The sequence below is a fragment of the Oncorhynchus masou genome, chromosome 28, assembly GCF_036934945.1.
Source record: "Oncorhynchus masou masou isolate Uvic2021 chromosome 28, UVic_Omas_1.1, whole genome shotgun sequence".
NCBI lineage: Eukaryota > Metazoa > Chordata > Actinopteri > Salmoniformes > Salmonidae > Oncorhynchus > Oncorhynchus masou.
In genome coordinates this window covers 65,501,550-65,526,654 of record NC_088239.1, presented here as the reverse complement: position 1 = coordinate 65,526,654, position 25,105 = coordinate 65,501,550, and the positions used below count along the sequence as shown (strand labels likewise).

At 45.1% G+C, this 25,105-nt stretch overlaps 1 protein-coding gene across 3 annotated transcripts in view; it reads right to left on the bottom strand.

Annotated features, from left to right (window-relative positions):
* Positions 1-24,594, bottom strand: part of LOC135516906 (high affinity cAMP-specific and IBMX-insensitive 3',5'-cyclic phosphodiesterase 8B-like) — an 83,101-nt gene extending 58,507 nt beyond the window's left edge. For 2 of the 3 annotated variants that reach the window (XM_064940973.1, XM_064940975.1), the window contains exons 1-3: positions 24,313-24,594; positions 15,596-15,652; positions 4,862-5,052 (exon numbers count right to left, since the gene is read on the bottom strand). In XM_064940973.1, the coding sequence (XP_064797045.1) occupies positions 4,862-5,052; positions 15,596-15,652; positions 24,313-24,594 (530 nt within the window). The remainder of the gene's footprint in view (positions 1-4,861; positions 5,053-15,595; positions 15,653-24,312) is intronic. The other variant, XM_064940974.1, reaches the window with a different exon arrangement.
* Positions 24,595-25,105: the final 511 nt, after the last annotated feature.

Sequence of the window (25,105 nt, the reverse complement as noted above, 5' to 3'; positions counted from 1 at the left end):
ACACACAGACAGACAGTTTGTACTACCATCATCTCAGACACACAGTCAGACAGTTTGTATTACCATCATCTCAGACACACACACAGGCAGTTTGTATTACCATCATCTCAGACACACAGACAGTTTGTATTACCATCATCTCAGACACACAGAAAGACAGTTTGTATTACCATCATCTCAGACACACAGACAGTTTGCATTACCATCATCTCAGACAGACACACAGACAGTTTGTATTACCATCATCTCAGACACACAGACAGACAGTTTGTATTACCGTCAACTCAGACACACAGACAGTGGTGTAACCATCATCGCAGACACACATGTTGTATTACCATCATCTCAGACACACAGACGGTTTGTATTATCCTCATCTCAGACACACAGACAGACAGTTTGTATTACCATCATCTCAGACACACAGACAGACAGTTTGTATTACCATCATCTCAGACACACAGACAGACAGTTTGTATTACCATCATCTCAGACACACAGACAGACAGTTTGTATTACCATCATCTCAGACACACACACAGACAGTTTGTATTACCATCATATCAGACACACATACACACAGACAGTTTGTATTACCATCATATCAGACACACACACACACACAGACAGTTTGTATTACCATCATCTCAGACACACACACAGACAATTTGTATTACCGTCATCTCAGACACACACACAGACAGTTGGTATTACCATCATATCAGACACACACACACAGACAGTTTGTATTACCATCATCTCAGACACACACACAGACAGTTGGTATTACCATCATCTCAGACACACAGACAGACAGTTTGTATTACCATCATCTCAGACACACAGACAGTTTGTATTACCATCCTCTCAGACACACAGACAGACAGTTTGTACTACCATCATCTCAGACACACAGTCAGACAGTTTGTATTACCATCATCTCAGACACACAGACAGGCAGTTTGTATTACCATCATCTCAGACACACAGACAGTTTGTATTACCATCATCTCAGACACACAGACAGACAGTTTGTATTACCATCATCTCAGACACACAGACAGTTTGCATTACCATCATCTCAGACAGACACACAGACAGTTTGTATTACCATCATCTCAGACACACAGACAGTTTGTATTACCATCATCTCAGACACACAGACAGACAGTTTGTATTACCGTCAACTCAGACACACAGACAGTTTGTATGACCATCATCTCAGACACACAGACAGACTGTTTGATTTACCATCATCTCAGACACACAGAAAGACAGTTTGTATTACCATCATCTCAAACACACAGACAGACAGTTTGTATTACCATCATCTCAGACACACAGACAGACAGTTTGTATTACCATCATCTCAGACACACAGACAGACAGTTTGTATTACCATCATCTCAGACACACAGACAGACAGTTTGTATTACCATCATCTCAGACACACACACAGACAGTTTGTATTACCATCATCTCAGACACACAGACAGACAGTTTGTACACAGACACACAGACAGTTTGTATTACCATCATATCAGACACACACAGACACACATCATATCAGACACACACACACACAGACAGTTTGTATTACCATCATCTCAGACACACACACAGACAATTTGTATTACCATCATCTCAGACACACACACAGACAGTTGGTATTACCATCATCTCAGACACACAGACAGACAGTTTGTATTACCATCATCTCAGACACACAGACAGTTTGTATTACCATCATCTCAGACACACAGACAGACAGTTTGTATTACCATCATCTCAGACACACAGACAGACAGTTTGTATTACCATCATCTCAGACACACAGACAGACAGTTTGTATTACCATCATCTCAGACACACAGACAGACAGTTTGTATTACCATCATCTCAGACACACAGACAGACAGTTTGTATTACCATCATCTCAGACACACAGACAGACAGACATCATTTTTGTATTACCATCATCTCAGACACACAGACAGACAGTTTGTATTACCATCATCTCAGACACACAGACAGACAGTTTGTATTACCATCATCTCAGACACACAGTCAGACAGTTTGTATTACCATCATCTCAGACACACAGACAGTCAGTTTGTATTACCATCATCTCAGACACACATACACACACAGACAGTTTGTATTACCATCATATCAGACACACACACACAGACAGTTTGTATTACCATCATCTCAGACACACACACAGACAATTTGTATTACCATCATCTCAGACACACACACAGACAGTTTGTATTACCATCATCTCAGACACACAGACAGTTTGTATTACCATCATCTCAGACACACAGACAGACAGTTTGTATTACCATCATCTCAGACACACAGACAGACAGTTTGTATTACCATCATCTCAGACACACAGACAGACAGTTTGTATTACCATCATCTCAGACACACAGACAGACAGTTTGTATTACCATCATATCAGACACACAGACAGTTTGTATTACCATCATCTCAGACAGACACACAGACAGTTTGTATTCATCTCAGACACACAGTCAGACAGTTTGTATTACCATCATCTCAGACACACAGACAGACAGTTTGTATTACCGTCAACTCAGACACACAGACAGTTGTGTAACCATCATCGCAGACACACATTTTGTATTACCATCATCTCAGACACACAGACAGTTTGTATTACCATCATCTCAGACACACAGACAGACAGTTTGTATTACCATCATCTCAGACACACAGACAGTTTGTATGACCATCATCTCAGACACACAGACAGACAGTTTGTATTACCATCATCTCAGACACACACACAGACAGTTTGTATTACCATCATCTCAGACACACACACAGACAGTTTGTATTACCATCATCTCAGACACACACACAGACAGTTTGTATTACCATCATATCAGACACACACACACACACAGACAGTTTGTATTACCATCATATCAGACACACACACACACAGACGGTTTGTATTATCCTCATCTCAGACACACAGACAGTTTGTAATACCATCATTTCAGACACACAGACAGACAGTTTGTATTACCATCATCTCAGACACACAGACAGACAGTTTGTATTACCATCAACTCAGACACACAGACAGACAGTTTGTATTACCATCATCTCAGACACACAGACAGACAGTTTGTATTACCATCATCTCAGACACACAGACAGACAGTTTGTATTACCATCATCTCAGACACACACACAGACAGTTTGTATGACAATCATCTCAGACACACAGACAGTTTGTATTACCATCATCTCAGACAGACACAAAGACAGTTTGTATTACCATCATCTCAGACACACAGACAGACAGTTTGTATTACCATCATCTCAGACACACAGACAGACAGTTTGTATTACCATCATCTCAGACACACAGACAGACAGTTTGTATTACCATCATCTCAGACACACACACAGACAGTTTGTATTACCATCATATCAGAAACACATACACACACAGACAGTTTGTATTACCATCATATCAGACACACACACACACAGACAGTTTGTATTACCATCATCTCAGACACACAAACAGACAGTTTGTATTACCGTCATCTCAGACGCACACCGACAGTTTGTATTACCATCATCTCAGACACACAGACAGACATTTTGTATTACCGTCATCTCAGACACACAGACAGTTTGTATTACCATCATCTCAGACACACAGACAGGCAGTTTGTATTACCGTCATCTCAGACACACAGACAGTTTGTATTACCATCATCTCAGACACACAGACAGACAGTTTGTATTACCACCATCTCAGACACACAGACAGACAGTTTGTATTACCATCATCTCAGACACACACACAGACAGTTTGTATTACCATAATCTCAGACACACAGACAGTTTGTATTACCATCATCTCAGACACACAGACAGACAGTTTGTATTGCCATCATCTCAGACACACAAACAGACAGTTTGTATTACCATCATCTCAGACACACAGACAGACAGTTTGTATTACCATCATCTCAGACAGACAGAAAGACAGACAGCTTGTATTACCATAATCTCAGAGACAGACAGACAAACGGACAGTTTGTATTACCATCATCTCAGACAGACAGACAGACAGTTTGTATTACCATCATCTCAGACAGACAGACAAACGGACAGTTTGTATTACAATCATCTCAGACACACAGACAGTTTGTATTACCATCATCTCAGACAGACAAAGACAGTTTGTATTACCATCATCTCAGACACACAGACAGACAGTTTGTATTACCATCATCTCAGACACACAGACAGACAGTTTGTATTACCATAATCTCAGACACACAGACAGACAGTTTGTATTACCATCATCTCAGACAGACAGACAGACAGTTTGTATTACCATCATCTCAGACAGACAGACAGACAGACAGACAGACAGACAGTTTGTATTACCATAATCTCAGACAGACAGACAAACGGACAGTTTGTATTACCATAATCTCAGACAGACAGACAAACGGACAGTTTGTATTACCATCGTCTCAGACAGACAGACAGACAGACAGACAGACAGACAGACAGACAGACAGAGACAGACAGACAGTTTGTATTACCATGATCTCAGACAGACAGATAGACAGACAGTTTGTATTACCATAATTTCAGACAGACAGACAGAAAGACAGAGAGTTTGTATTACCATCGTCTCAGACAGACAGACAGACAGACAGTTTGTATTACCATTGTCTCAGACAGACAGACAGACAGACAGACAGTATTACCATTGTCTCAGACAGACAGACAGACAGACAGTTTGTATTACCATAATTTCAGACAGACAGACAGACAAACAGTTTGAGCTCACCGGCAGACTGCCTCTGCCTCAAAGTATTGTGAGTGGCGTCCATCAATGACCACGATCTCGTGGTTCTTGTCCAGGAAACATTCGACAGCGGACTCGGGCGTTCGGGCGATGTTACACCTGAAACCCGCCCGGTCACACGCCCACCAGAAGGCATCACTCTGACCATCCTCCTTCGCAAACACCAGCAGGACCTGGGATGGAGAGAGAGAGAGATGAACCTGGAGAAGAGTCCCCTAAGCAAGCTGGTCATGGGGTTCAGCCACAAACAGACCCCACAGAGCACCAGGACAGCAACACAATTAGACAAAACCAAATCATGAGAAAACAAAAAGATATCTACTTGACACATTGGAAAGAATTAACAAAAAAACCCTGAACAAATTAGAATGCTATTTGACCCTAAACAGAGAGTACGCAGAACACCTGACCACTGTGACTGACACAAACTTAAGGAAAACTTTGACTATGTACAGACTCAGTGAGCATAGCCTTGCTATTAAGAAAGACCGCCGTAGGCAGACCTGGCTCTCAAGAGAAGACAGGCTATGTGCACACTGCCCACAAAATGAGGTGGAAACTGAGCTGCACTTCCCAACCTCCTACCATGTGTATGACTATATTAGAGACTCAAATTCCCCTCAGATTACCCAGATCCAAACAAACCCGATGTTGATAAACTCGCATATCTACTGGGTGAAATACCACAGTGTGCCAGCACAGCAGAAAGATTTGTGACCATTGTAAATAAAACCCATATTTATTTATTTGTATTTGAAATCTCTTTATTATTTAGGAAATTCTGTGAGTGTAATGTTTACTGTTCATTTTTATTGTTTATCTCACTTTTATTTATTATCTATTTCACTTGCTTTGGCAATGTTAACATATGTTTTCCATGCCAATAAAGCCCTTAAATTGAATTGAAATTGAATTGAGAGAGAGAAAGAGAGAGAGAGAGAGAGAGAGAACGCAGATGGTATGAAATATCTCTTACCTGACAAAGGTAGCTTGCTGACAAAACATTGCTGATTATACAAACATGAAGCTAGGACCGGTGGACAAATAAGCTTATCAGTGCTTGTTAAGTACTGATATATGGTACAGCACTTAATAGTTCAACGACACAGCTTCACACCACTTTCCCAGGAATTTCCTCGTCCAATGAAAGCCTTCTATTGTTCCTTAAGAAGAGTACCCAGGAGCCAGGTAGATGGTAGTTTATTGATGATTGATGAGAGCTGTATTTCACACCAACAGGTGTCTGGCCTGAACTAGAAACACCAACCTGTTGGTCTTCATCTTGTATGGAAGCTTTACCTATACTTAGAAGAGCAGTACGAGACAAGAGAGAATAATGGATGGACTTGTTTAAACAGCTCAGAGATATATAAAGAGAAACAGAGACAGGGAGAGCAAGAAGAGAGGAGAACGGATTAAAGGGAGCCGCCTCGCCAGTCATGCGCTGCTGCTGACAGGACAAACTGGCAGGGGCATGAAGAAAAGAAGGGAGCAAAGGATGGAGGAGACGAAAGGAAGATGAGAGCAGGAGAACAAGAAGCTGGCATTGGTAGGAGGCTGTGAAAGGTCTACACCGTTTGATCCCAACCAGGGCTGTGGAACCATGGTTCTGCTCTGTGTAACCATGGAGCTGCTGTGTGACATTCCACACACACACACACACACAGAGACCTGATGCCGACCCGCCCTGCACCCACACACGGGCCAGACAGGGGTCGCCACACGTACACACGGCTCTGTGTGTGTTGCACGCTTGGCAACACAGGAACATACAGTATGTGACATACCTGATCCCACTGCCTCCAAAGTGGATGTGGTTCAAGATGACCTTTATCATACCTGCTAAGTAGTGTGTATGTACAACCACATAATATTGATTAGTCACAGTGGTTTCCTTAAGTGATTTACATATAATAATAATAAACTCATAAAAAAAACAAATGTCATCTCACTGTCAACTGCGTTTATTTTCTGCAAACATAACGTGTAAATATTTGTATGAACATAAGATTCAACAACTGAGACATAAACTGAACAAGTTCCACAGACATGTGACCAACATAAATGTAATAATGTGTCCCTGAACAAAGGGGGGGGGGGGATCGAGCAGTATGGCTGGTGGCATTGTCATGCTGGAGGGTCATGTCAGTATGAGCCTGCAGGAAGGGTACCACATGAGGGAGGAGGATGTCTTCCCTGTAACGCACAGTGTTGAGATTGCCTGCAATTACAACAAGCTCAGTCCGGATATTCTGTGAAACACCGCACCAGACCATGACGGACCCTCCACCTCCAAATCGATCCCGCTCCAGAGTACAGGCCTCAGTGTTTTTTATTTTATTTCACCTTTATTTAACCAGGTAGTGTCACGCCCTGACCTTAGAGATCCTTTTTATGTCTCCCCAGGTTTGTCGTACGTTACAGAGCCAGGCTCCTGCAGAGTTTTGTGCAGAGCCAGGTTCTGTTTCTCCCAGCCTGGTTTGTCCTGTAGGGAACACAGGCTGGCTCCCCAGCCTGAGGAAGCCTGTTACGAGAGGCAGCCCCAGCCTGTGTTCCTGTGCCTCGTTAAGAGCAAGGTTCCTGTGGTCTCCCAGCCTGGTTAGTCCTGTACCTGTTACCAGGGGTCTCCTGGTGTCTCCCCAGCCTGGTTAGTCCTGTACCTGTTACCAGAGCAGGTCTCCTGTGTGTCTCCCCAGTGGTGGCTGTACCTGTTACCAGTCAGGTTGGTCTCCCCAGCCTGGTTAGTCCTGTACCTGTTACCAGAGCCAGCCTGTGACAACTCCCCCAGCCTGGTTAGTCCTGTGTTACCAGAGCCAGGTCTCCTGTATGTCTCCCCATGGTGAGCATGTGACTGGTCCTGTACCTGTTACCAGGCCAGGTCTCCTGCTCCCCAGGGTTAGTCCTGATGTTACCAGCCAGGTCTCCTGTATGTCTCCCCAGCCTGGTTAGGTCCTGAGCATTCAGGCCAGGCTCGGTGTGCTCCCCAGCGGTGCCAGCGTCCCGCATGGTTAGTCCGGTACCTGTTAAGAGCCAGCTCCTGGTCTCCCCAGCCTGGTTAGTCCTGTACCTGTGGCCAGGTCTCCTGTGCTCAGCCTGGTTAGTGCCTGTACCTGTTACCAGGTCTCCTGAGACCTGGTTAGTCCACCTGTTACCAGAGCCAGGTCTCCTGTGCTCCCCAGCCTGGTGAGTCACCTGGCCAGAGCCAGGTCCAGTGTCCCCATGGTTAGTCCTGTGTTACCAGAGCCAGGTCTCCTGTGTGTCTCCCCAGCCTGGTTAGTCCTGTCCTGTTACCAGAGCCAGGTCTCCTGTATGTCTCCCCAGGGTTAGTCAAGTACCTGTTACCAGAGCCAGGTCTGTATGTCTCTCCTGTACCTGTTACCAGCCAGGTCTCCTGTTAGCCTGGTAGTCCTGTACCTGTTACCAGAGCCAGGTCTCCTGTGTGTCCAGGTCTGTACCTGTGTGTCTCCTGTGTGTCTCCCCAGCCTGGTTAGTCCTGTACCTGTTACCAGAGCCAGGTCTCCTGTCTCCCCAGCCTGGTTAGTCTGTACCTGTTACCAGAGCCAGGTCTCCTGTATGTCTCCCCAGCCTGGTTAGTCCTGTACCTGTTACCAGAGCCAGGTCTCCTGCCTGGTTATGTCTCCCCAGGTCTCCTGTGTGTCTCCCCAGCCTGGTTAGTCCTGTACCTGTTACCAGAGCCAGGTCTCCTGTATGTCTCCCCAGCCTGGTTAGTCCTGTACCTGTTACCAGAGCCAGGTCTCCTGTATGTCTCCCCAGCCTGGTTAGTCCTGTACCTGTTACCAGAGCCAGGTCTCCTGTATGTCTCCCCAGCCTGGTTAGTCCTGTACCTGTTACCAGAGCCAGGTCTCCTGTATGTCTCCCCAGCCTGGTTAGTCCTGTACCTGTTACCAGAGCCAGGTCTCCTGTATGTCTCCCCAGCCTGGTTAGTCCTGTACCTGTTACCAGAGCCAGGTCTCCTGTATGTCTCCCCAGCCTGGTTCCTGTACCTGTTACCAGAGCCAGGTCTCCTGTGTGTCTCCCCAGCCTGTTAGTCCACCTGTTACCAGAGCCAGGTCTCCCCCAGCCTGGTTAGTCCTGTCTCCCCAGGTCCTGGTCTAGTCCTGTACCTGTTACCAGAGCCAGGTCTCCTGTAGCCTGGTTAGTCTGTACCTGTTACCAGCCTGGTTCTCCCCAGCCTGGTTAGTCCTGTACCTGTTACCAGAGCCAGGTCTCCTGTATGTCTCCCCAGCCTGGTGAGTCCTGTACCTGTTACCAGAGCCAGGTCTCCTGTGTGTCTCCCCAGCCTGGTTAGTCCTGTACCTGTTACCAGAGCCAGGTCTCCTGTGTGTCTCCCCAGCCTGGTTAGTCCTGTACCTGTTACCAGAGCCAGGTCTCCTGTAGCCTGGTTAGTCCTGTACCTGTTACCAGCCTGGTCTCCCCAGCCTGGTTAGTCCTGTACCTGTTACCAGAGCCAGGTCTCCTGTGTGTCTCCCCAGCCTGGTTAGTCCTGTACCTGTTACCAGAGCCAGGTCTCCTGTGTGTCTCCCCAGCCTGGTTAGTCCTGTACCTGTTACCAGAGCCAGGTCTCCTGTATGTCTCCCCAGCCTGGTTAGTCCTGTACCTGTTACCAGAGCCAGGTCTCCTGTGTGTCTCCCCAGCCTGGTTAGTCCTGTACCTGTTACCAGAGCCAGGTCTCCTGTGTGTCTCCCCAGCCTGGTTAGTCCTGTACCTGTTACCAGAGCCAGGTCTCCTGTGTGTCTCCCCAGCCTGGTTAGTCCTGTACCTGTTACCAGAGCCAGGTCTCCTGGTCTCCCCAGCCTGGTTAGTCCTGTACCTGTTACCAGAGCCAGGTCCTGTGTGTCTCCCCAGCCTGGTTAGTCCTGTCCTCCAGAGCCAGGTCCTGGTTGTCTCCCCAGCCTGGTTAGTCCTGTACCTGTTACCAGAGCCAGGTCTCCTGTGTGTCTCCCCAGCCTGGTTAGTCCTGTACCTGTTACCAGAGCCAGGTCTCCTGTGTGTCTCCCCAGCCTGGTTAGTCCTGTACCTGTTACCAGAGCCAGGTCTCCTGTATGTCTCCCCCTGGTTAGCCTGGTTAGTCCTGTCTCCCCACCTGTTCCTGTACCTGTTAGAGCCAGGTCTCCTGTGTGTCTCCCCAGCCTGGTTAGTCCTGTCCTGTTACCAGAGCCAGGTCTCCTGTGTGTCTCCCCAGCCTGGTTAGTCCTGTACCTGTTACCAGAGCCAGGTCTCCTGTGTGTCTCCCCAGCCTGGTTAGTCCTGTACCTGTTACCAGAGCCAGGTCTCCTGTGTGTCTCCCCAGCCTGGTTAGTCCTGTACCTGTTACCAGAGCCAGGTCTCCTGTGTGTCTCCCCAGCCTGGTTAGTCCTGTACCTGTTACCAGAGCCAGGTCTCCTGTGTGTCTCCCCAGCCTGGTTAGTCCTGTAGTCCAGGCCAGGTCTCCTGTGTGTCTCCCCAGCCTGGTTAGTCCTGTACCTGTTACCAGAGCCAGGTCTCCTGGAGCCTGGTGAGTCCTGTACCTGTTACCAGAGCCAGGTCTCCTGTGTGTCTCCCCAGCCTGGTTAGTCCTGTACCTGTTAGTCCGGGGTCCCCCAGCCTGGTTAGTCCTGAGGAGCCAGCTCCTGTAAGCCTGGTGCCCAGTCCTGTAAATAGCCTGGTTAATAAATACTGTAGTCCTGGGGATGAGGTAGGTAGATAGATGGGCTGTTTACAGATGGGCTATGTACAGGTGCAGTGATCTGTGAGCTGCTCTGACAGCTGGTGCTTAAAGCTAGTGAGGGAGATATGTAACGCTCATTCCTTCGACGATAAACACGAATCCGAACATCACCCTGTTTGTGAGACAAAACCGCGACTCATCATAGAAGACCACTTTTTGCCAGTCCTGTCTGGTCCAGCGACGGTGGGTTTGTGCCCATAGGCGACGTTGTTGCCGGTGATGTCTGGTGAGGACCTGCCTTACAACAGGCCTACAAGCCCTCAGTCCAGCCTCTCAGCCTATTGTGGACAGTCTGAGCACTGATGGAGGGATTGTGCGTTCCCAGTGTAACTCGGGCAGTTGTTGCCATCCTGTACCTGTCCCGAGGGATGTGATGTTCGGATATGCGGACGATCAGCTGTCCGTCCTGTTTCCCTGTAGTGCTGTCTTAGGCGTCTCACAGAACGGACATTCCAATTTATTGCCCTGGCCATATCTGCAGTCCTCATGCCTCCTTGCAGCATGCCTAAGGCACGTTCACGCAGATGAGCAGGGACCCTGGGCATCTTTCTTTTGGTGTTTTTCAGTCGGTAGAAAGGCCTCTTTAGTGTCCTGCGTTTTCATAACTGTGACCTTAATTGCATACCGTCTGTAAGCTGTTAGTGTCTTAATGACCGTTCCACAGGTGCATGTTCATTAATTGTTTATGGTTCATTGAACAAGCATGGGAAACAGTGTTTAAACCCTTTACAATGAAGATCTGTGAAGTTATTTGGATTTTTACGAATTATCTTTCAAAGACAGAGTCCTGAAAAAGGGAAGTTTATTTTTTTTGCTGAGTTTATATGTCATTTAGCAGAAGCTTTTACCCTAAGCGACTTAGTCATGCATGCATATATTTTACTTATGGACTTTCCCTGGAATCGAATCTAGCGGCATGCTCTCTAGGGATGAACATATGGAACAGACAGGAGGCTGAACAGACAGGAGGCTGAACAGACAGGAGGCTGAACAGACAGGAGGCTGAACAGACAGGAGGCTGAGGCTCAGAGAGAGAGAGAGAGAGAGAGAGGGGCAACCTCTAGCTGACTGGCTTTAGACCAAGTCTTGCTAGTGTGACTCCTCTTTATGTAGAACCAAGGCATACAAAAATGTCTAATTATAATCCACACAATAATTCACATTTCCTGTTGCTGCAGGATTATTTTCCTGCTGTAGCAAACTGTCTCAAATTAAGATTCTACTTTATAGAGACCTACTATGTCTCCTTTCCAAGTCATCAATCTGATGGATCGATCAATGGATCATTCCTAATAGGCATGGTTTACTCCTCACCTCCAAAACACTATGTAAATCCTTCCCCTGTGTTTTCAAGTGGTGGCTGTGTTTCTCGATATGGTTTCTTAAATTCCCAGTCCAAAGTAAGATCAATACTGCAGGGGTCCCAAATGTGTTGGCCCGCGACTCGATTTAGATTTTTTTTTAAATGTGCGACCCCCACCATGTAAAAATAGTGATGTAATCAAAGGCCAATGTTTACTTTGGGGCTATGACAGTCTATTACAAATCAGCCTGACATTACTTTTGACAGTATTCAATCTGAAAGAAGTATGGTTGGAAGTAATTGAAACGCACCAGAAAGGTATTGGGATGTTCAGAAGATCATCAGGCAATAATTTTGTATAATCTTCAGTGTCATCATTGATGTTCTTTTCCCCTCTGATTTAGTGGCTGGTCCTGTCCACTCTGTTCTAATGAGTCTTGAACAGCTTGTGGTCATTGTAGAGGGAAACAGAAGACACATGTGTTCCTGAGAGTCTTATCTTTTCAGTGATGGGGTCATCATTTGTTGTAGCATAGCATAACTTTTTTGCAGTCAAATTACCTAGTGGCTTCATGGGTGGAATGTTATTCATGTAGTTCATAATTAATAAACATTTTTTTTAAATGGACGCTGAAAATCTGGTGTTTATATGTCAAACGGTTTTATTATATTTCAGTCTTCTGTGATGTACAGTGTATAAAGTGTAATATTGGGATACAAACTCAAAGTACATTTCAACTCTATATCTGACGTGGTACAGGTCTCTTCTTTTTAAGCTCATAACCATGTGTGTGACGCGTATACTTTAGTTTCAAAGTAGATTCGTTTAAGACTACCAAGAATCACTCTGTGTGACCCTGATTTTACCCACTGCAGTAAAAAGTTAAACCATTCAAAAGAGTCACATTTGTAGGAATAAAACAGAAACCACTGTTTATTACAACCGCATCTTCTGGCTATTGGAGGTTACTGATGTAACCCCGGTTCTATGAACCAAGCGCAATTATTGTAATTTTCAGAGATTCTCTCCTGATCCCATTTTCAAAAAAGGCAACCCCGTATGGTGTTGCGACCAATGGTTTGGGAAATGCCGGGCTACTGTCTTATACAGCCTATAGTCAACTACAGTACACCCTCTGAGCCCTCTGGTAAATCATTTCTCTGATATAGGCAAAGTACTGTGACAGTGTGCAGAAATGAGCTACAGAGTCTTTCCAGGGCTCAGAGGAAATGGTCAACATCAGGAGGAAACTTTTAGCATGGAACTCTCTCTTCCCAAAAGTTTTTCTCTTTTCATCTCTTTCTCTGTCTGTTCTAATGGGAGGGAGGTAAAAAGGGAGGAGGGAGGACAGTAAAGTGTGTGACTGTGTGCGTGTGCTCCCTTGCCTGTGTGTGTGCGTGACTCTTCGTGTGTGTGCGCTCTACTGCTTTAGGAGAGTAGTTCAATGTTTTTATGAAGCGTGTGTTGAGGGCTGTATGGGGCCTCCTGCAGACGCTCTTACACAGCCTGATAGAGAAGAATGGACTAGGGCTGGATATGAGGGTTGAATGAGGGCTGTATGGGGCCTCCTGCAGACGCTCTTACACAGCCTGATAGAGAAGAATGGACTAGGGCTGGATATGAGGTTTGAATGAGGGTTGTATGGGGCCTCCTGCAGATGCTCTTACACAGCCTGATAGAGAAGAATGGACTAGGGCTGGATATGAGGTTTGAATGAGGGCTGTATGGGGCCTCCTGCAGACGCTCTTACACAGCCTGATAGAGAAGAATGGACTAGGGCTGGATATGAGGTTTGAATGAGGGCTGTATGGGGCCTCCTGCAGACGCTCTTACACAGCCTGATAGAGAAGAATGGACTAGGGCTGGATATGAGGTTTGAATGCGGGCTGTATGGGGCCTCCTGCAGACGCTCTTACACAGCCTGATAGAGAAGAATGGACTAGGGCTGGATATGAGGTTTGAATGAGGGCTGTATGGGGCCTCCTGCAGATGCTCTTACACAGCCTGATAGAGAAGAATGGACTAGGGCTGGATATGAGGTTTGAATGAGGGCTGTATGGGGCCTCCTGCAGATGCTCTTACACAGCCTGATAGAGAAGAATGGACTAGGGCTGGATATGAGGTTTGAATGAGGGCTGTATGGGGCCTCCCTCAGACGCTCTTACACAGCCTGATAGAGAAGAATGGACTAGGGCTGGATATGAGGTTTGAATGAGGGCTGTAGGGATGGATGAGGTTTGGATGAGTTTTATTTGGCACAATAAAGAGGAATGGATGCGGGGTAGAGCATTTCAGTATGACCTTTCTTTCAAATACTTTGAGTGTTTGATTAAGCCAGCCAGATGATTGGCGAGGTTTGCACTTTTGGGACTATTCCATTTCTCAATCAAGTGCAATGACAACGAAGGTAAACAACAGAGACCTATGTCTAGATGAACTGTTCCACAACAAACAGAACACACCCCTGACCTTGAGTAACTAACTCTCCCTTTCCTTAGTTACACAACAGTATAAGGAGCCTGGGAGCTAATCTGGCCGTCTAAAAGGTTCACACTGCCTTAATCCCAATCCACAGGACACACATGCCCCAACCACATCATTAACCCCAGCTAGCAGCTGGTCACTGTACAACTAAAACCTGTCTCAGCTCTCTACACAAGGCCTGGACACTAGAACCTCCACCCACACACTTCTATTAGGTTCAAAGTGTTATATAAATGCGCTGTCCTTATGCCATGTTGTGTCATGCGGTGTGTCCTTAAAAACACCATGCAATAATAGATCACATCCCATTCAGATACAGCTAAATCACATCCCATAGAGATACAGACACAGTCACATTTGATGTAGATAGAGATACTCCACTGGGCTCAGACGACAATTCAACGTCTATTTCACACGTTGATTTAACCAGTGGGTGCCTAGTGGGACTTGTTTACAGACCTGGCTTCAAATATATGCATTTGATTATGTGTTATTTAAATGCTTATTTTCTGTATATTTTAGTATTTTCAAATAATGTGGTCGGAATCAACTATTCTATTGGAAGTATTTAAAAATAATTTCCTATAAAAAGCCTATTTCAAAGTATTTTCAACTACTTATTTCAAAAATTATTTCAAATACCTGGGTTATTTAATGCATAGGAGTGTATTTGAGTATTTTCATATACATGCCAATACTTTCCAAGCTTATTTCTAAATACATTCAAATATTCAACTTCTTGTGTTTTCATATAAAAAATATCGGAATACTTCATACGAAATGTATGTGAAAGTAACATTATTTGAACCCAGGTCTGCTTGTTTTATGCATTTATGCATTCATAATCCCAGTTTTATTCTGGGATTATGAACACTAACAATGACTATTTGTTAGCAGCTCTGAGCAACAGCATGCCAAACGACTGAAATTTAAATTAAAATTTACAGGCCCCAAAAGTCATTATAGCAAATTACTCTGATTAGGCTTCCTAATCACATCCTGTTCCGTGCCAATCAAAATGGCCACCACTCCAATGCCTCTTGTAGCTTGAAGAAGAAAGAAACTGCCCACTCTACCCCTGAACATGTAACTTCACTGAATGCATAACAAAAGACAGCAGACTCCTGATAATTGACAGAGTGGGCACTAAACTGGAGCATGATATTATCAGGAGAAATACAATGTAGAGTGCAGTTGTACCTGAATAGGTTCTCGGGTCAGTCTCATAGGTCCTACACACTCTTCTGTGGCTGATACCTGGAACACAACCAGAGAGAGAGAGAGAGAGAGAATGAGAGAGAGAGAGAGAGAGAGAGAGAATGAGAGAATGAGAGAGAGAGAGAATGAGAGAGAGAGAATGAGAGAGAGAGAATGAGAGAATGAGAGAGAGACAGAGAGAGAGAATGAGTTCATGTTCAAACAAAACAAGAAAACAATGAACACCAAGAGTAAACAAAGAGAGAGCAGAAGTAAAAACTGAAATGTAGAAAACAGAGAAACAGAGCACTGCTTACCATTTTACCCTCTCCTTCGAGTACCATACATGCCCTGCACCTCTCTCTCTCTCCTTCTCTCTCTCACTGATGGTCTCAACCCATTAACACTCCATACTGTAGGTACATTCATAGGCAGGTATTCCTCAGTAAAAGACAAAAGCTCCACACTCCCGGGAAAACCGTCTTTAGCTTTCTGAACCCTGTTACTGTATCACCTAGCAGGAAGGATTTCTGGCTACTGAACTGTTGACTAACGGAGCGGCATAGGACGTTCCACACTCAGACACACACACGTACAGAACGTATTAGTGACGCAGCAAGAGCAGGTCCATTACAAGCCTATTTACAGAGTATTAAGGGCTGTACTGGCTGGATGCAGACAGACAGGTGTATGTCAGTAATGCCATGTGGAGGAGCAGAACTAACACTGTTGATAGTAGCTAACGCAGCTTCAAAAATGACATGTACAGTACATCACATCACAGGCAATGACATCTCACACCAATACCTCACCCAATATGATCAAGTTGACAAGTCTCTACATATGCAGAATGTCAAAATGACCCATATCTGTCTCTGTGCCTCTTTGGACATCAGTCATTAACTGCTTATGTCATCATCATCACAGCTCAAAGACTCACTAGCTGTTAATTGTCCCATTTGGCCCCCTTTACAGAGTTGAGTGGGGCCAGCTCTGGTTTGCTGCGGTCACATCAGATGGATGAGGGGTTGTTTGTGTTTGTTGGATGTTAGTAAGGATCTGATGTATGGCCAATGTTGTATGGTGATTATTACCAACAATGAGCTCATTAGGTCTCTGTGCCCTGTCCCAGTCTCTGTCCCCTTCTCTGTGCCCATCTCTGTCCCCGTCCCCGTCCCCATTCCTGTCACCATCTCTGTCCCCGTTCCTGTCACCATCTCTGTCCCCGTCCCCGTTCCTGTCCCCGTCCCCATTCCTGTCACCATCTCTGTCCCCGTCCCCGTTCCTGTCACCATCTCTGTCCCCGTCCCCGTTCCTGTCACCATCTCTGTCCCCGTCCCCGTTCCTGTCACCATCTGTCACCATCTCTGTCCCCGTTCCTGTCACCATCTCTGTCCCCGTCCCCGTTCCTGTCCCCGTCCCCATTCCTGTCACCATCTCTGTCCCCGTCCCCGTTCCTGTCACCATCTCTGTCCCCGTCCCCGTTCCTGTCCCCGTCCCCATCTCTGTGCCCTGTGCCTGTCGCTGTCCCCATCTCCGTGCCTGTCTCTGTTCCTGTCCGCATCTCTGTCCCTGTCGCTGTCCCCGTCTCTGTCGCTGTGCCTCCTCTGGTCCCTGAACTATGTACAGTGCCTTGCGAAAGTATTCGGCCCCCTTGAACTTTGCGACCTTTTGCCACATTTCAGGCTTCAAACATAAAGATATAAAACTGTATTTTTTTTGTGAAGAATCAACAACAAGTGGGACACAATCATGAAGTGGAACGACATTTATTGGATATTTCAAACATTTTTAACAAATCAAAAACTGAAAAATTGGGCGTGCAAAATTATTCAGCCCCTTTACTTTCGGTGCAGCAAACTCTCTCCAGAAGTTCAGTGAGGATCTCTGAATGATCCAATGTTGACCTAAATTACTAATGATGATAAATACAATCCACCTGTGTGTAATCAAGTCTCCGTATAAATGCACCTGCACTGTGATAGTCTCAGAGGTCCGTTAAAAGCGCAGAGAAGAACAAGGAACACACCAGGCAGGTCCGAGATACTGTTGTGAAGAAGTTTAAAGCCGGATTTGGATACAAAAAGATTTCCCAAGCTTTAAGCATCCCAAGGAGCACTGTGCAAGCAATAATATTGAAATGGAAGAAGTATCAGACCACTGCAAATCTACCAAGACCTGGCCGTCCCTCTAAACTTTCAGCTCATACAAGGAGAAGACTGATCAGAGATGCAGCCAAGTTCATCACTCTGGATGAACTGCAGATATCTAAAGCTGAGGTGGGAGACTCTTTCCATAGGACAACAATCAGTCGTATATTGCACAAATCTGGCCTTTATGGAAGAGTGGCAAGAAGAAAGCCATTTCTTAAAGATATCCATAAAAAGTGTTGTTTAAAGTTTGCCACAAGCCACCTGGGAGACACACCAAACATGTGGAAGAAGGTGCTCTGGTCAGATGAAACCAAAATTGAACTTTTTGGCAACAATGCAAAACTTATGTTTGGCGTAAAAGCAACACAGCTCATAACCCTGAACACACCATCCCCACTGTCAAACATGGTGGTGGCAGCATCATGGTTTGGGCCTGCTTTTCTTCAGCAGGGACAGGGAAGATGGTTAAAATCGATGGGAAGATGGATGGAGCCAAATACAGGACCATTCTGGAAGAAAACATGATGGAGTCTGCAAAAGACCTGAGACTGGGACGGAGATTTGTCTTCCAACAAGACAATGATCCAAAACATAAAGCAAAATCTACAATGGAATGGTTCAAAAATAAACATATCCAGGTGTTAGAATGGCCAAGTCAAAGTCCAGACCTGAATCCAATCGAGAATCTGTGGAAAGAACTGAAAACTGCTGTTCACAAATGCTCTCCATCCAACCTCACTGAGCTCGAGCTGTTTTGCAAGGAGGAATGGGAAAAAATCTCTCGATGTGCAAAACTCGATGTGCAAAACTGATAGAGACATACCCCAAGTGACTTACAGCTTTAATCGCAGCAAAATCGCAGCAAAAGGTGGCGCTACAAAGTATTAACTTAAGGGGGCTGAATAATTTTGCACGCCCAATTTTTCAGTTTTAGATTTGTTAAAAAAGTTTGAAATATCCAATAAATGTCGTTCCACTTCATGATTGTGTCCCACTTGTTGTTGTTCCTGTTCCCAAGAAAGCTAAGGTAACTGAGCTAAACGACTACCGCCCCGTAGCACTCACTTCCGTCATCATGAAGTGCTTTGAGAGACTAGTCAAGGACCATATCACCTCCACCCTACCTGACACCCTAGACCCACTCCAATTTGCTTACCGCCCAAATAGGTCCACAGACGATGCAATCTCAACCACACTGCACACTTCCCTAACCCATCTGGACAAGAGGAATACCCATGTGAGAATGCTGTTCATCGACTACAGCTCGGCATTCAACACCATAGTACCCTCCAAGCTCGTCATCAAGCTCGAGACCCTGGGTCTCGACCCCGCCCTGTGCAACTGGGTACTGGACTTCCTGACGGGCCGCCCCAGGTGGTGAGGGTAGGTAACAACATCTCCTCCCCGCTGATCCTCAACACTGGGGCCCCACAAGGGTGCGTTCTGAGCCCTCTCCTGTACTCCCTGTTCACCCACGACTGCGTGGCCACGCACGCCTCCAACTCAATCATCAAGTTTGCGGACGACACAACAGTGGTAGGCTTGATTACCAACAACAACGAGACGGCCTACAGGGAGGAGGTGAGGGCCCTCGGAGTGTGGTGTCAGGAAAATAACCTCACACTCAACGTCAACAAAACTAAGGAGATGATTGTGGACTTCAGGAAACAGCAGAGGGAACACCCCCTTATCCACATCGATGGAACAGTAGTGGAGAGAGTAGCAAGTTTTAAGTTCCTCGGCATACACATCACAGACAAACTGAATTGGTCCACTCACACAGACAGCATCGTGAAGAAGGCGCAGCAGCGCCTCTTCAACCTCAGGAGGCTGAAGAAATTCGGCTTGTCACCAAAAGCACTCACAAACTTCTACAGATGCACAATCGAGAGCATCCTGGCGGGCTGTATCACCGCCTGGTACGGCAACTGCTCCGCCCTCAACCGTAAGGCTCTCCAGAGGGTAGTGAGGTCTGCACAACGCATCACCGGGGGCAAACTACCTGCCCTCCAGGACACCTACACCACCCGATGTTACAGGAAGGCCATAAAGATCATCAAGGACATCAACCATCAGAGCCACTGCCTGTTCACCCCGCTATCATCCAGAAGGCGAGGTCAGTACAGGTGCATCAAAGCTGGGACCGAGAGACTGAAAAACAGCTTCTATCTCAAGGCCATCAGACTGTTAAACAGCCACCACTAACATTGAGTGGCTGCTGCCAACACACTGACACTGACTCAACTCCAGCCACTTTAATAATGGGAATTGATGGGAAATGATGTAAATATATCACTAGCCACTTTAAACAATGCTACCTTATAGAATGTTACTTACCCTACATTATTCATCTCATATGCATACGTATATACTGTACTCTATATCATCGACTGCATCCTTATGTAATACATGTATCACTAGCCACTTTAACTATGCCACTTTGTTTACATACTCATCTCATATGTATATACTGTACTCGATACCATCTACTGTATCTTGCCTATGCTGCTCTGTACCATCACTCATTCATATATCCTTATGTACATATTCGTTATCCCCTTACACTGTGTATAAGACAGTAGTTTAGGAATTGTTAGTTAGATTACTTGTTGGTTATTACTGCATTGTCGGAACTAGAAGCACAAGCATTTCGCTACACTCGCATTAACATCTGCTAACCATGTGTATGTGACAAATAAAATTTGATTTGATTTGATTCTTCACAAAAAAATACAGTTTTATATCTTTATGTTTGAAGCCTGAAATGTGGCAAAAGGTCGCAAAGTTCAAGGGGGCCGAATACTTTCGCAAGGCACTGTAACATGTCAAAACAACAGGTACACATCTCTCTCTCTTTCTGCATTCAGGACAACATTCAGTTCAACAACAGGTACACATCTCTCTCTTTCTGCATTCAGGACAACATTCAGTTCAACAACAGGTACACATCTCTCTCTTTCTGCATTCAGGACAACATTCAGTTGAACAACAGGTACACATCTCTCTCTCTTTATGCATTCAGGACAACATTCAGTTCAACAACAGGTACACATCTCTCTCTCTTTATGCATTCAGGACAACATTCAGTTGAACAACAGGTACACATCTCTCTCTCTTTATGCATTCAGGACAACATTCAGTTGAACAACAGGTACACATCTCTCTCTCTCTTTATGCATTCAGGACAACATTCAGTTGAACAACAGGTACACATCTCTCTCTTTCTGCATTCTGGACAACATTCAGTTGAACAACAGAAAACAAATGCAGTGAGACTCAGTGAGTAACTTTCATACAGTACATACTTCTCATTATGGGTTTAACTGCTCTAACTACAGTATCAGCTACCAACCAACCATACCTTCCATTTCCATAGAAATATATTACCAATATCTTAGGCTTCTGTAAAGCAGAGAATACGCTTCTGTAACAATGTTAACGACTGGTTCGTAAAATTTCCTTTTTTCTCACCACATGTTGAAATGTAGCACTGAATATCTCTATTTTATTCTAATATGATTAAAAGTCTCTCATTATCAGTTCATGTTCTTCATCATGATGAACAGACTTTGAGGGACTTACTGACTGTGAGCCATAATGGAAGTAACATTATCCAATGTCTTCTTACCATGCAGTGTGATCTAACACGGGGAATTACGGCCTGGACACACTTAGATAACACTCTACATGGTCTGCATGAAACAAGATACTTATCAACATGTAGTAAGTCCTAATGAGACCACAGTATGAATTAAGCATTAGAGACCAAGAACGTTTATAAATTGTCCCAGTAATTCACAGAAGTGAAGTAACAGAGGAACCAGGAATTGGGAATACAATGAGGGTTAATTCCCTAAACACAGCAGAGTCATTTTCTTGTCCCATAAAGAACAACCAGTTATACTCATACACTCAGAATCATCTGACTGCTGCTACTGCTGGGTGAGGGCATTTTAACACGCACACACAAACACATGCACATGTTTGTTTTACTATACTTGTGGCGATTTAAATGTATTCCCATTCAAAATCCCATTTACCCTAACCATAACCCTAAACATAACCTTAACCCCAAACCCTAACCCCAAACCCTAACCCTACTTGTGGCGATTTAAAATGTATTCCCATTCAAAATCCCATTTACCCTAACCCTAACCATAACCCTAACCATAACCCCAAACCCTAACCCTAACCCTAACCCTACTTGTGGCGATTTAAAATGTATTCCCATTCAAAATCCCATTTACCCTAACCCTAACCATAACCCTAACCATAACCTTAACCCCAAACCCTAACCCCAACCCCAACCCCAAACCCTAACCCTACTTGTGGCGATTTAAAATGTATTCCCATTCAAAATCCCATTTACCCTAACCATAACCCTAACAATAACCTTAACCCCAAACCCTAAACCCAAACCCTAACCCTACTTGTGGCGATTTAAAATGTATTCCCATTCAAAATCCCATTTACCCTAACCCTAACCATAACCTTAACCTTAACCCCAAACCCAAACCCTAACCCTAACCCTACTTGTGGCGATTTAAATGTATTCCCATTCAAAATCCTATTTACCCTAACCCTTAACCATAACCTTAACCCCAAACCTAACCCTAACTCCTGACTCCTAACCCTTAATCATAACCCCAAACCTAACTCCCGACTCCTAACCCTTAACCATAACCTTAACCCCAAAACTAATCCTAACTCCTAACCCTTAACCCCAAACCTAACCCTAACTCCCAACCCTTAACCATAACCTTAACCCCAAACCTAACCCTAACTCCTAACCTAACCCTAACTCCCAACCCTTAACCATAACCTTAACCCCAAACCCTTAACCTTAACCCCAAACCTAACCCTAACTCCTGACTCCTAACCCTTAACCATAACCCCAAACCTAACTCCCGACTCCTAACCCTTAACCATAACCTTAACCCCAAACCTAACCCTAACTCCTAATCCTAACCCTTAACCCTTAACCATAACCCCAAACCTAACCCTAACTCCTAACCCTTAACCCCAAACCTAACCCTAACTCCCAACCCTTAACCATAACCTTAACCCCAAACCTAACCCTAACGCCTAACCCTTAACCCCAAACCTAACCATAACCCTTAACCTTAACCCCAAACCTAACTCCTAACCCTAAACCTAATTCCTAACCCTTATCCTAACCTTAACCCCACCTCCTAACCATAACCCTCATTCTAACCCTAACCTTAATTTATACCCTAACCTTAAACCTAACCCCTAAGCCTAAAATAGCCTTTTTCTTTGTGGGGAGCGGCAAAATGTCCCCACTTGTCCAAATGTTACTTGTTTTAATATCTTTGTGAGGACTTCTGGTTCCCACAAGGATAGTAAAACCAAATCACACACACACACACAAACAAAATATATGCACTGACACACACCCTTATCACCATAGCAGTCCTATTGATGAATATTAGTGTGTGTTTATCTTTCACCTAAAGCTTAATACCAACAAGCACACTTCTTTCCACCTCTCAACCTCTCCCCAGATGGTTAGAAGGAGCCACAGCACTGAGATTCAGTGCACAAAAAACAACTAACTCTCTGCTCTATGACACATATGACCCCAATAAATAAACATATGATTTGCTTTTCTGTATAGGTCTTTGAACTTAATTTATTTGAACCCCCCTTAAAGGACATCTATTTCATAATAGGCCTAATTTAATGGCCTTCATATAGTTGGTAGACTTTGTCGAGAAGGGCCCTCCATAACATTAGCTTCTCAGAAGTTCTTGTTTTTGTTCACAGGACCTTGTGACTGGGGTGACCAGGGTGTGTGTGTGTGTGTGTGTGTGTGTGTGTGTGTGTGTACATACGTGTGTGTGTGTACATACGTGTATGTGTTCCAGGACAGCTATATTATTAGTGGCCTAGTTGTGACCGGCTCATGGGTTCTGCTCTAAGCACTCTGACCCACTTCCTTTGTCCCTCGTTTTGAGATGGACAGACAGCAGTGGAGATAAAATTAAGGAGAAAAACAGCCTTGGCTCCCTGCCAGGGGCCTCGAACCCCCTTAACTGACACTATTATTTGTCTGCTATACATTATCTTGGACTACACTTTCACCATGGTGCTACTCTCACTCACTCACCCACTCACCCACTCACCCACTCACTCACTCACTCACTCACTCACTCACTCACTCACCCTAACCCCAACCCCAACCCTTCAAAAACAAAGTTGTGTTAATGACACCAGAACTTCCATCCCTATCTTCTATGAATGTATGATTAATCCTTCCAGCTACCTAGGATATGTCTGGGCTATGCCCCTAACCAACGCACGTTATTTATATATTTCTACCTCAACACGCTGATGGATCACAAACAATCATAATAAATTCCATGAACACAAAACAATCACATTATTCATGAATGATATCAGACTAGCTATTCCCCATGCAGGACAGAATGAGATTCGTGTATAATTGGTTTTAAAGCAGATACTTGATAAGACACTAGAATATAATGGCCTTCTGAATATCTTGATTCATTCCTTGTGATTGTGAAAAAGCAAACCCCTATCTACCTTGCCACTGGTGTGACTGGTCTGTGTCTCGGCCTCGATGCAGATGTGTCCCCCGCTGTTCTCTCTCCTCTCTCCGTGAGATTTGTTCCGGGACTGCCTGGTCTGGTAAGTGATTACCGAGGGGATGGTGTCGGCCGCGTCCGTCTTGATGAACAGCCCATGGAGGGTGGCCGCGGTGCCCTGGGATATAGTGGTGGTCTGGTGGGGAGAGTTGGACTCGTCCGAGTCTCGGCAGTAGATCACGCCGCTCTGGGAGACGTGGATGCTGGGAGCGCAGCCCATGCCTCACCGCTGGTCCGGAGCCAGATCTCAGATGACAGTAAACAGCGCTCTCTCTGAGTTATCACTGTCCCGGATGCCTGCCGCTGCGCTGTGGCCGCTGTTCTCTCCGATCATCGGCTGCTCCTGGTTGTCTCTCACCTCTCCCCCGCGGGCTGGTTGAGTACATAAAGAGAGAACGAAAGGTGTTTCATCTCTTTAATATCGCCGCTGAGTTTCTCCGCTCCGTTAATTCATGCATGCGCTCCTCCATCCGTTATTTGGAGTTGAATGTAATTTCCGCTGTGATATTCCCTAGTGCTGCAGCTTTCAAATCCAGTCCTTTTAGTGAAAAATGATCATCATTGACGTTATTATGTATTACAGCATACAGGCCTAGACGTTATGTCATTTCATGGCTCGCAATGTCGATTAATGATATAATCTTCTCTAGTTTATATAGCTCAGGCTGTGCGAACGTAACCATTTGCAACCATCAGGCTATCCTTATGTTGGTGTCGTAACAAAGACACTA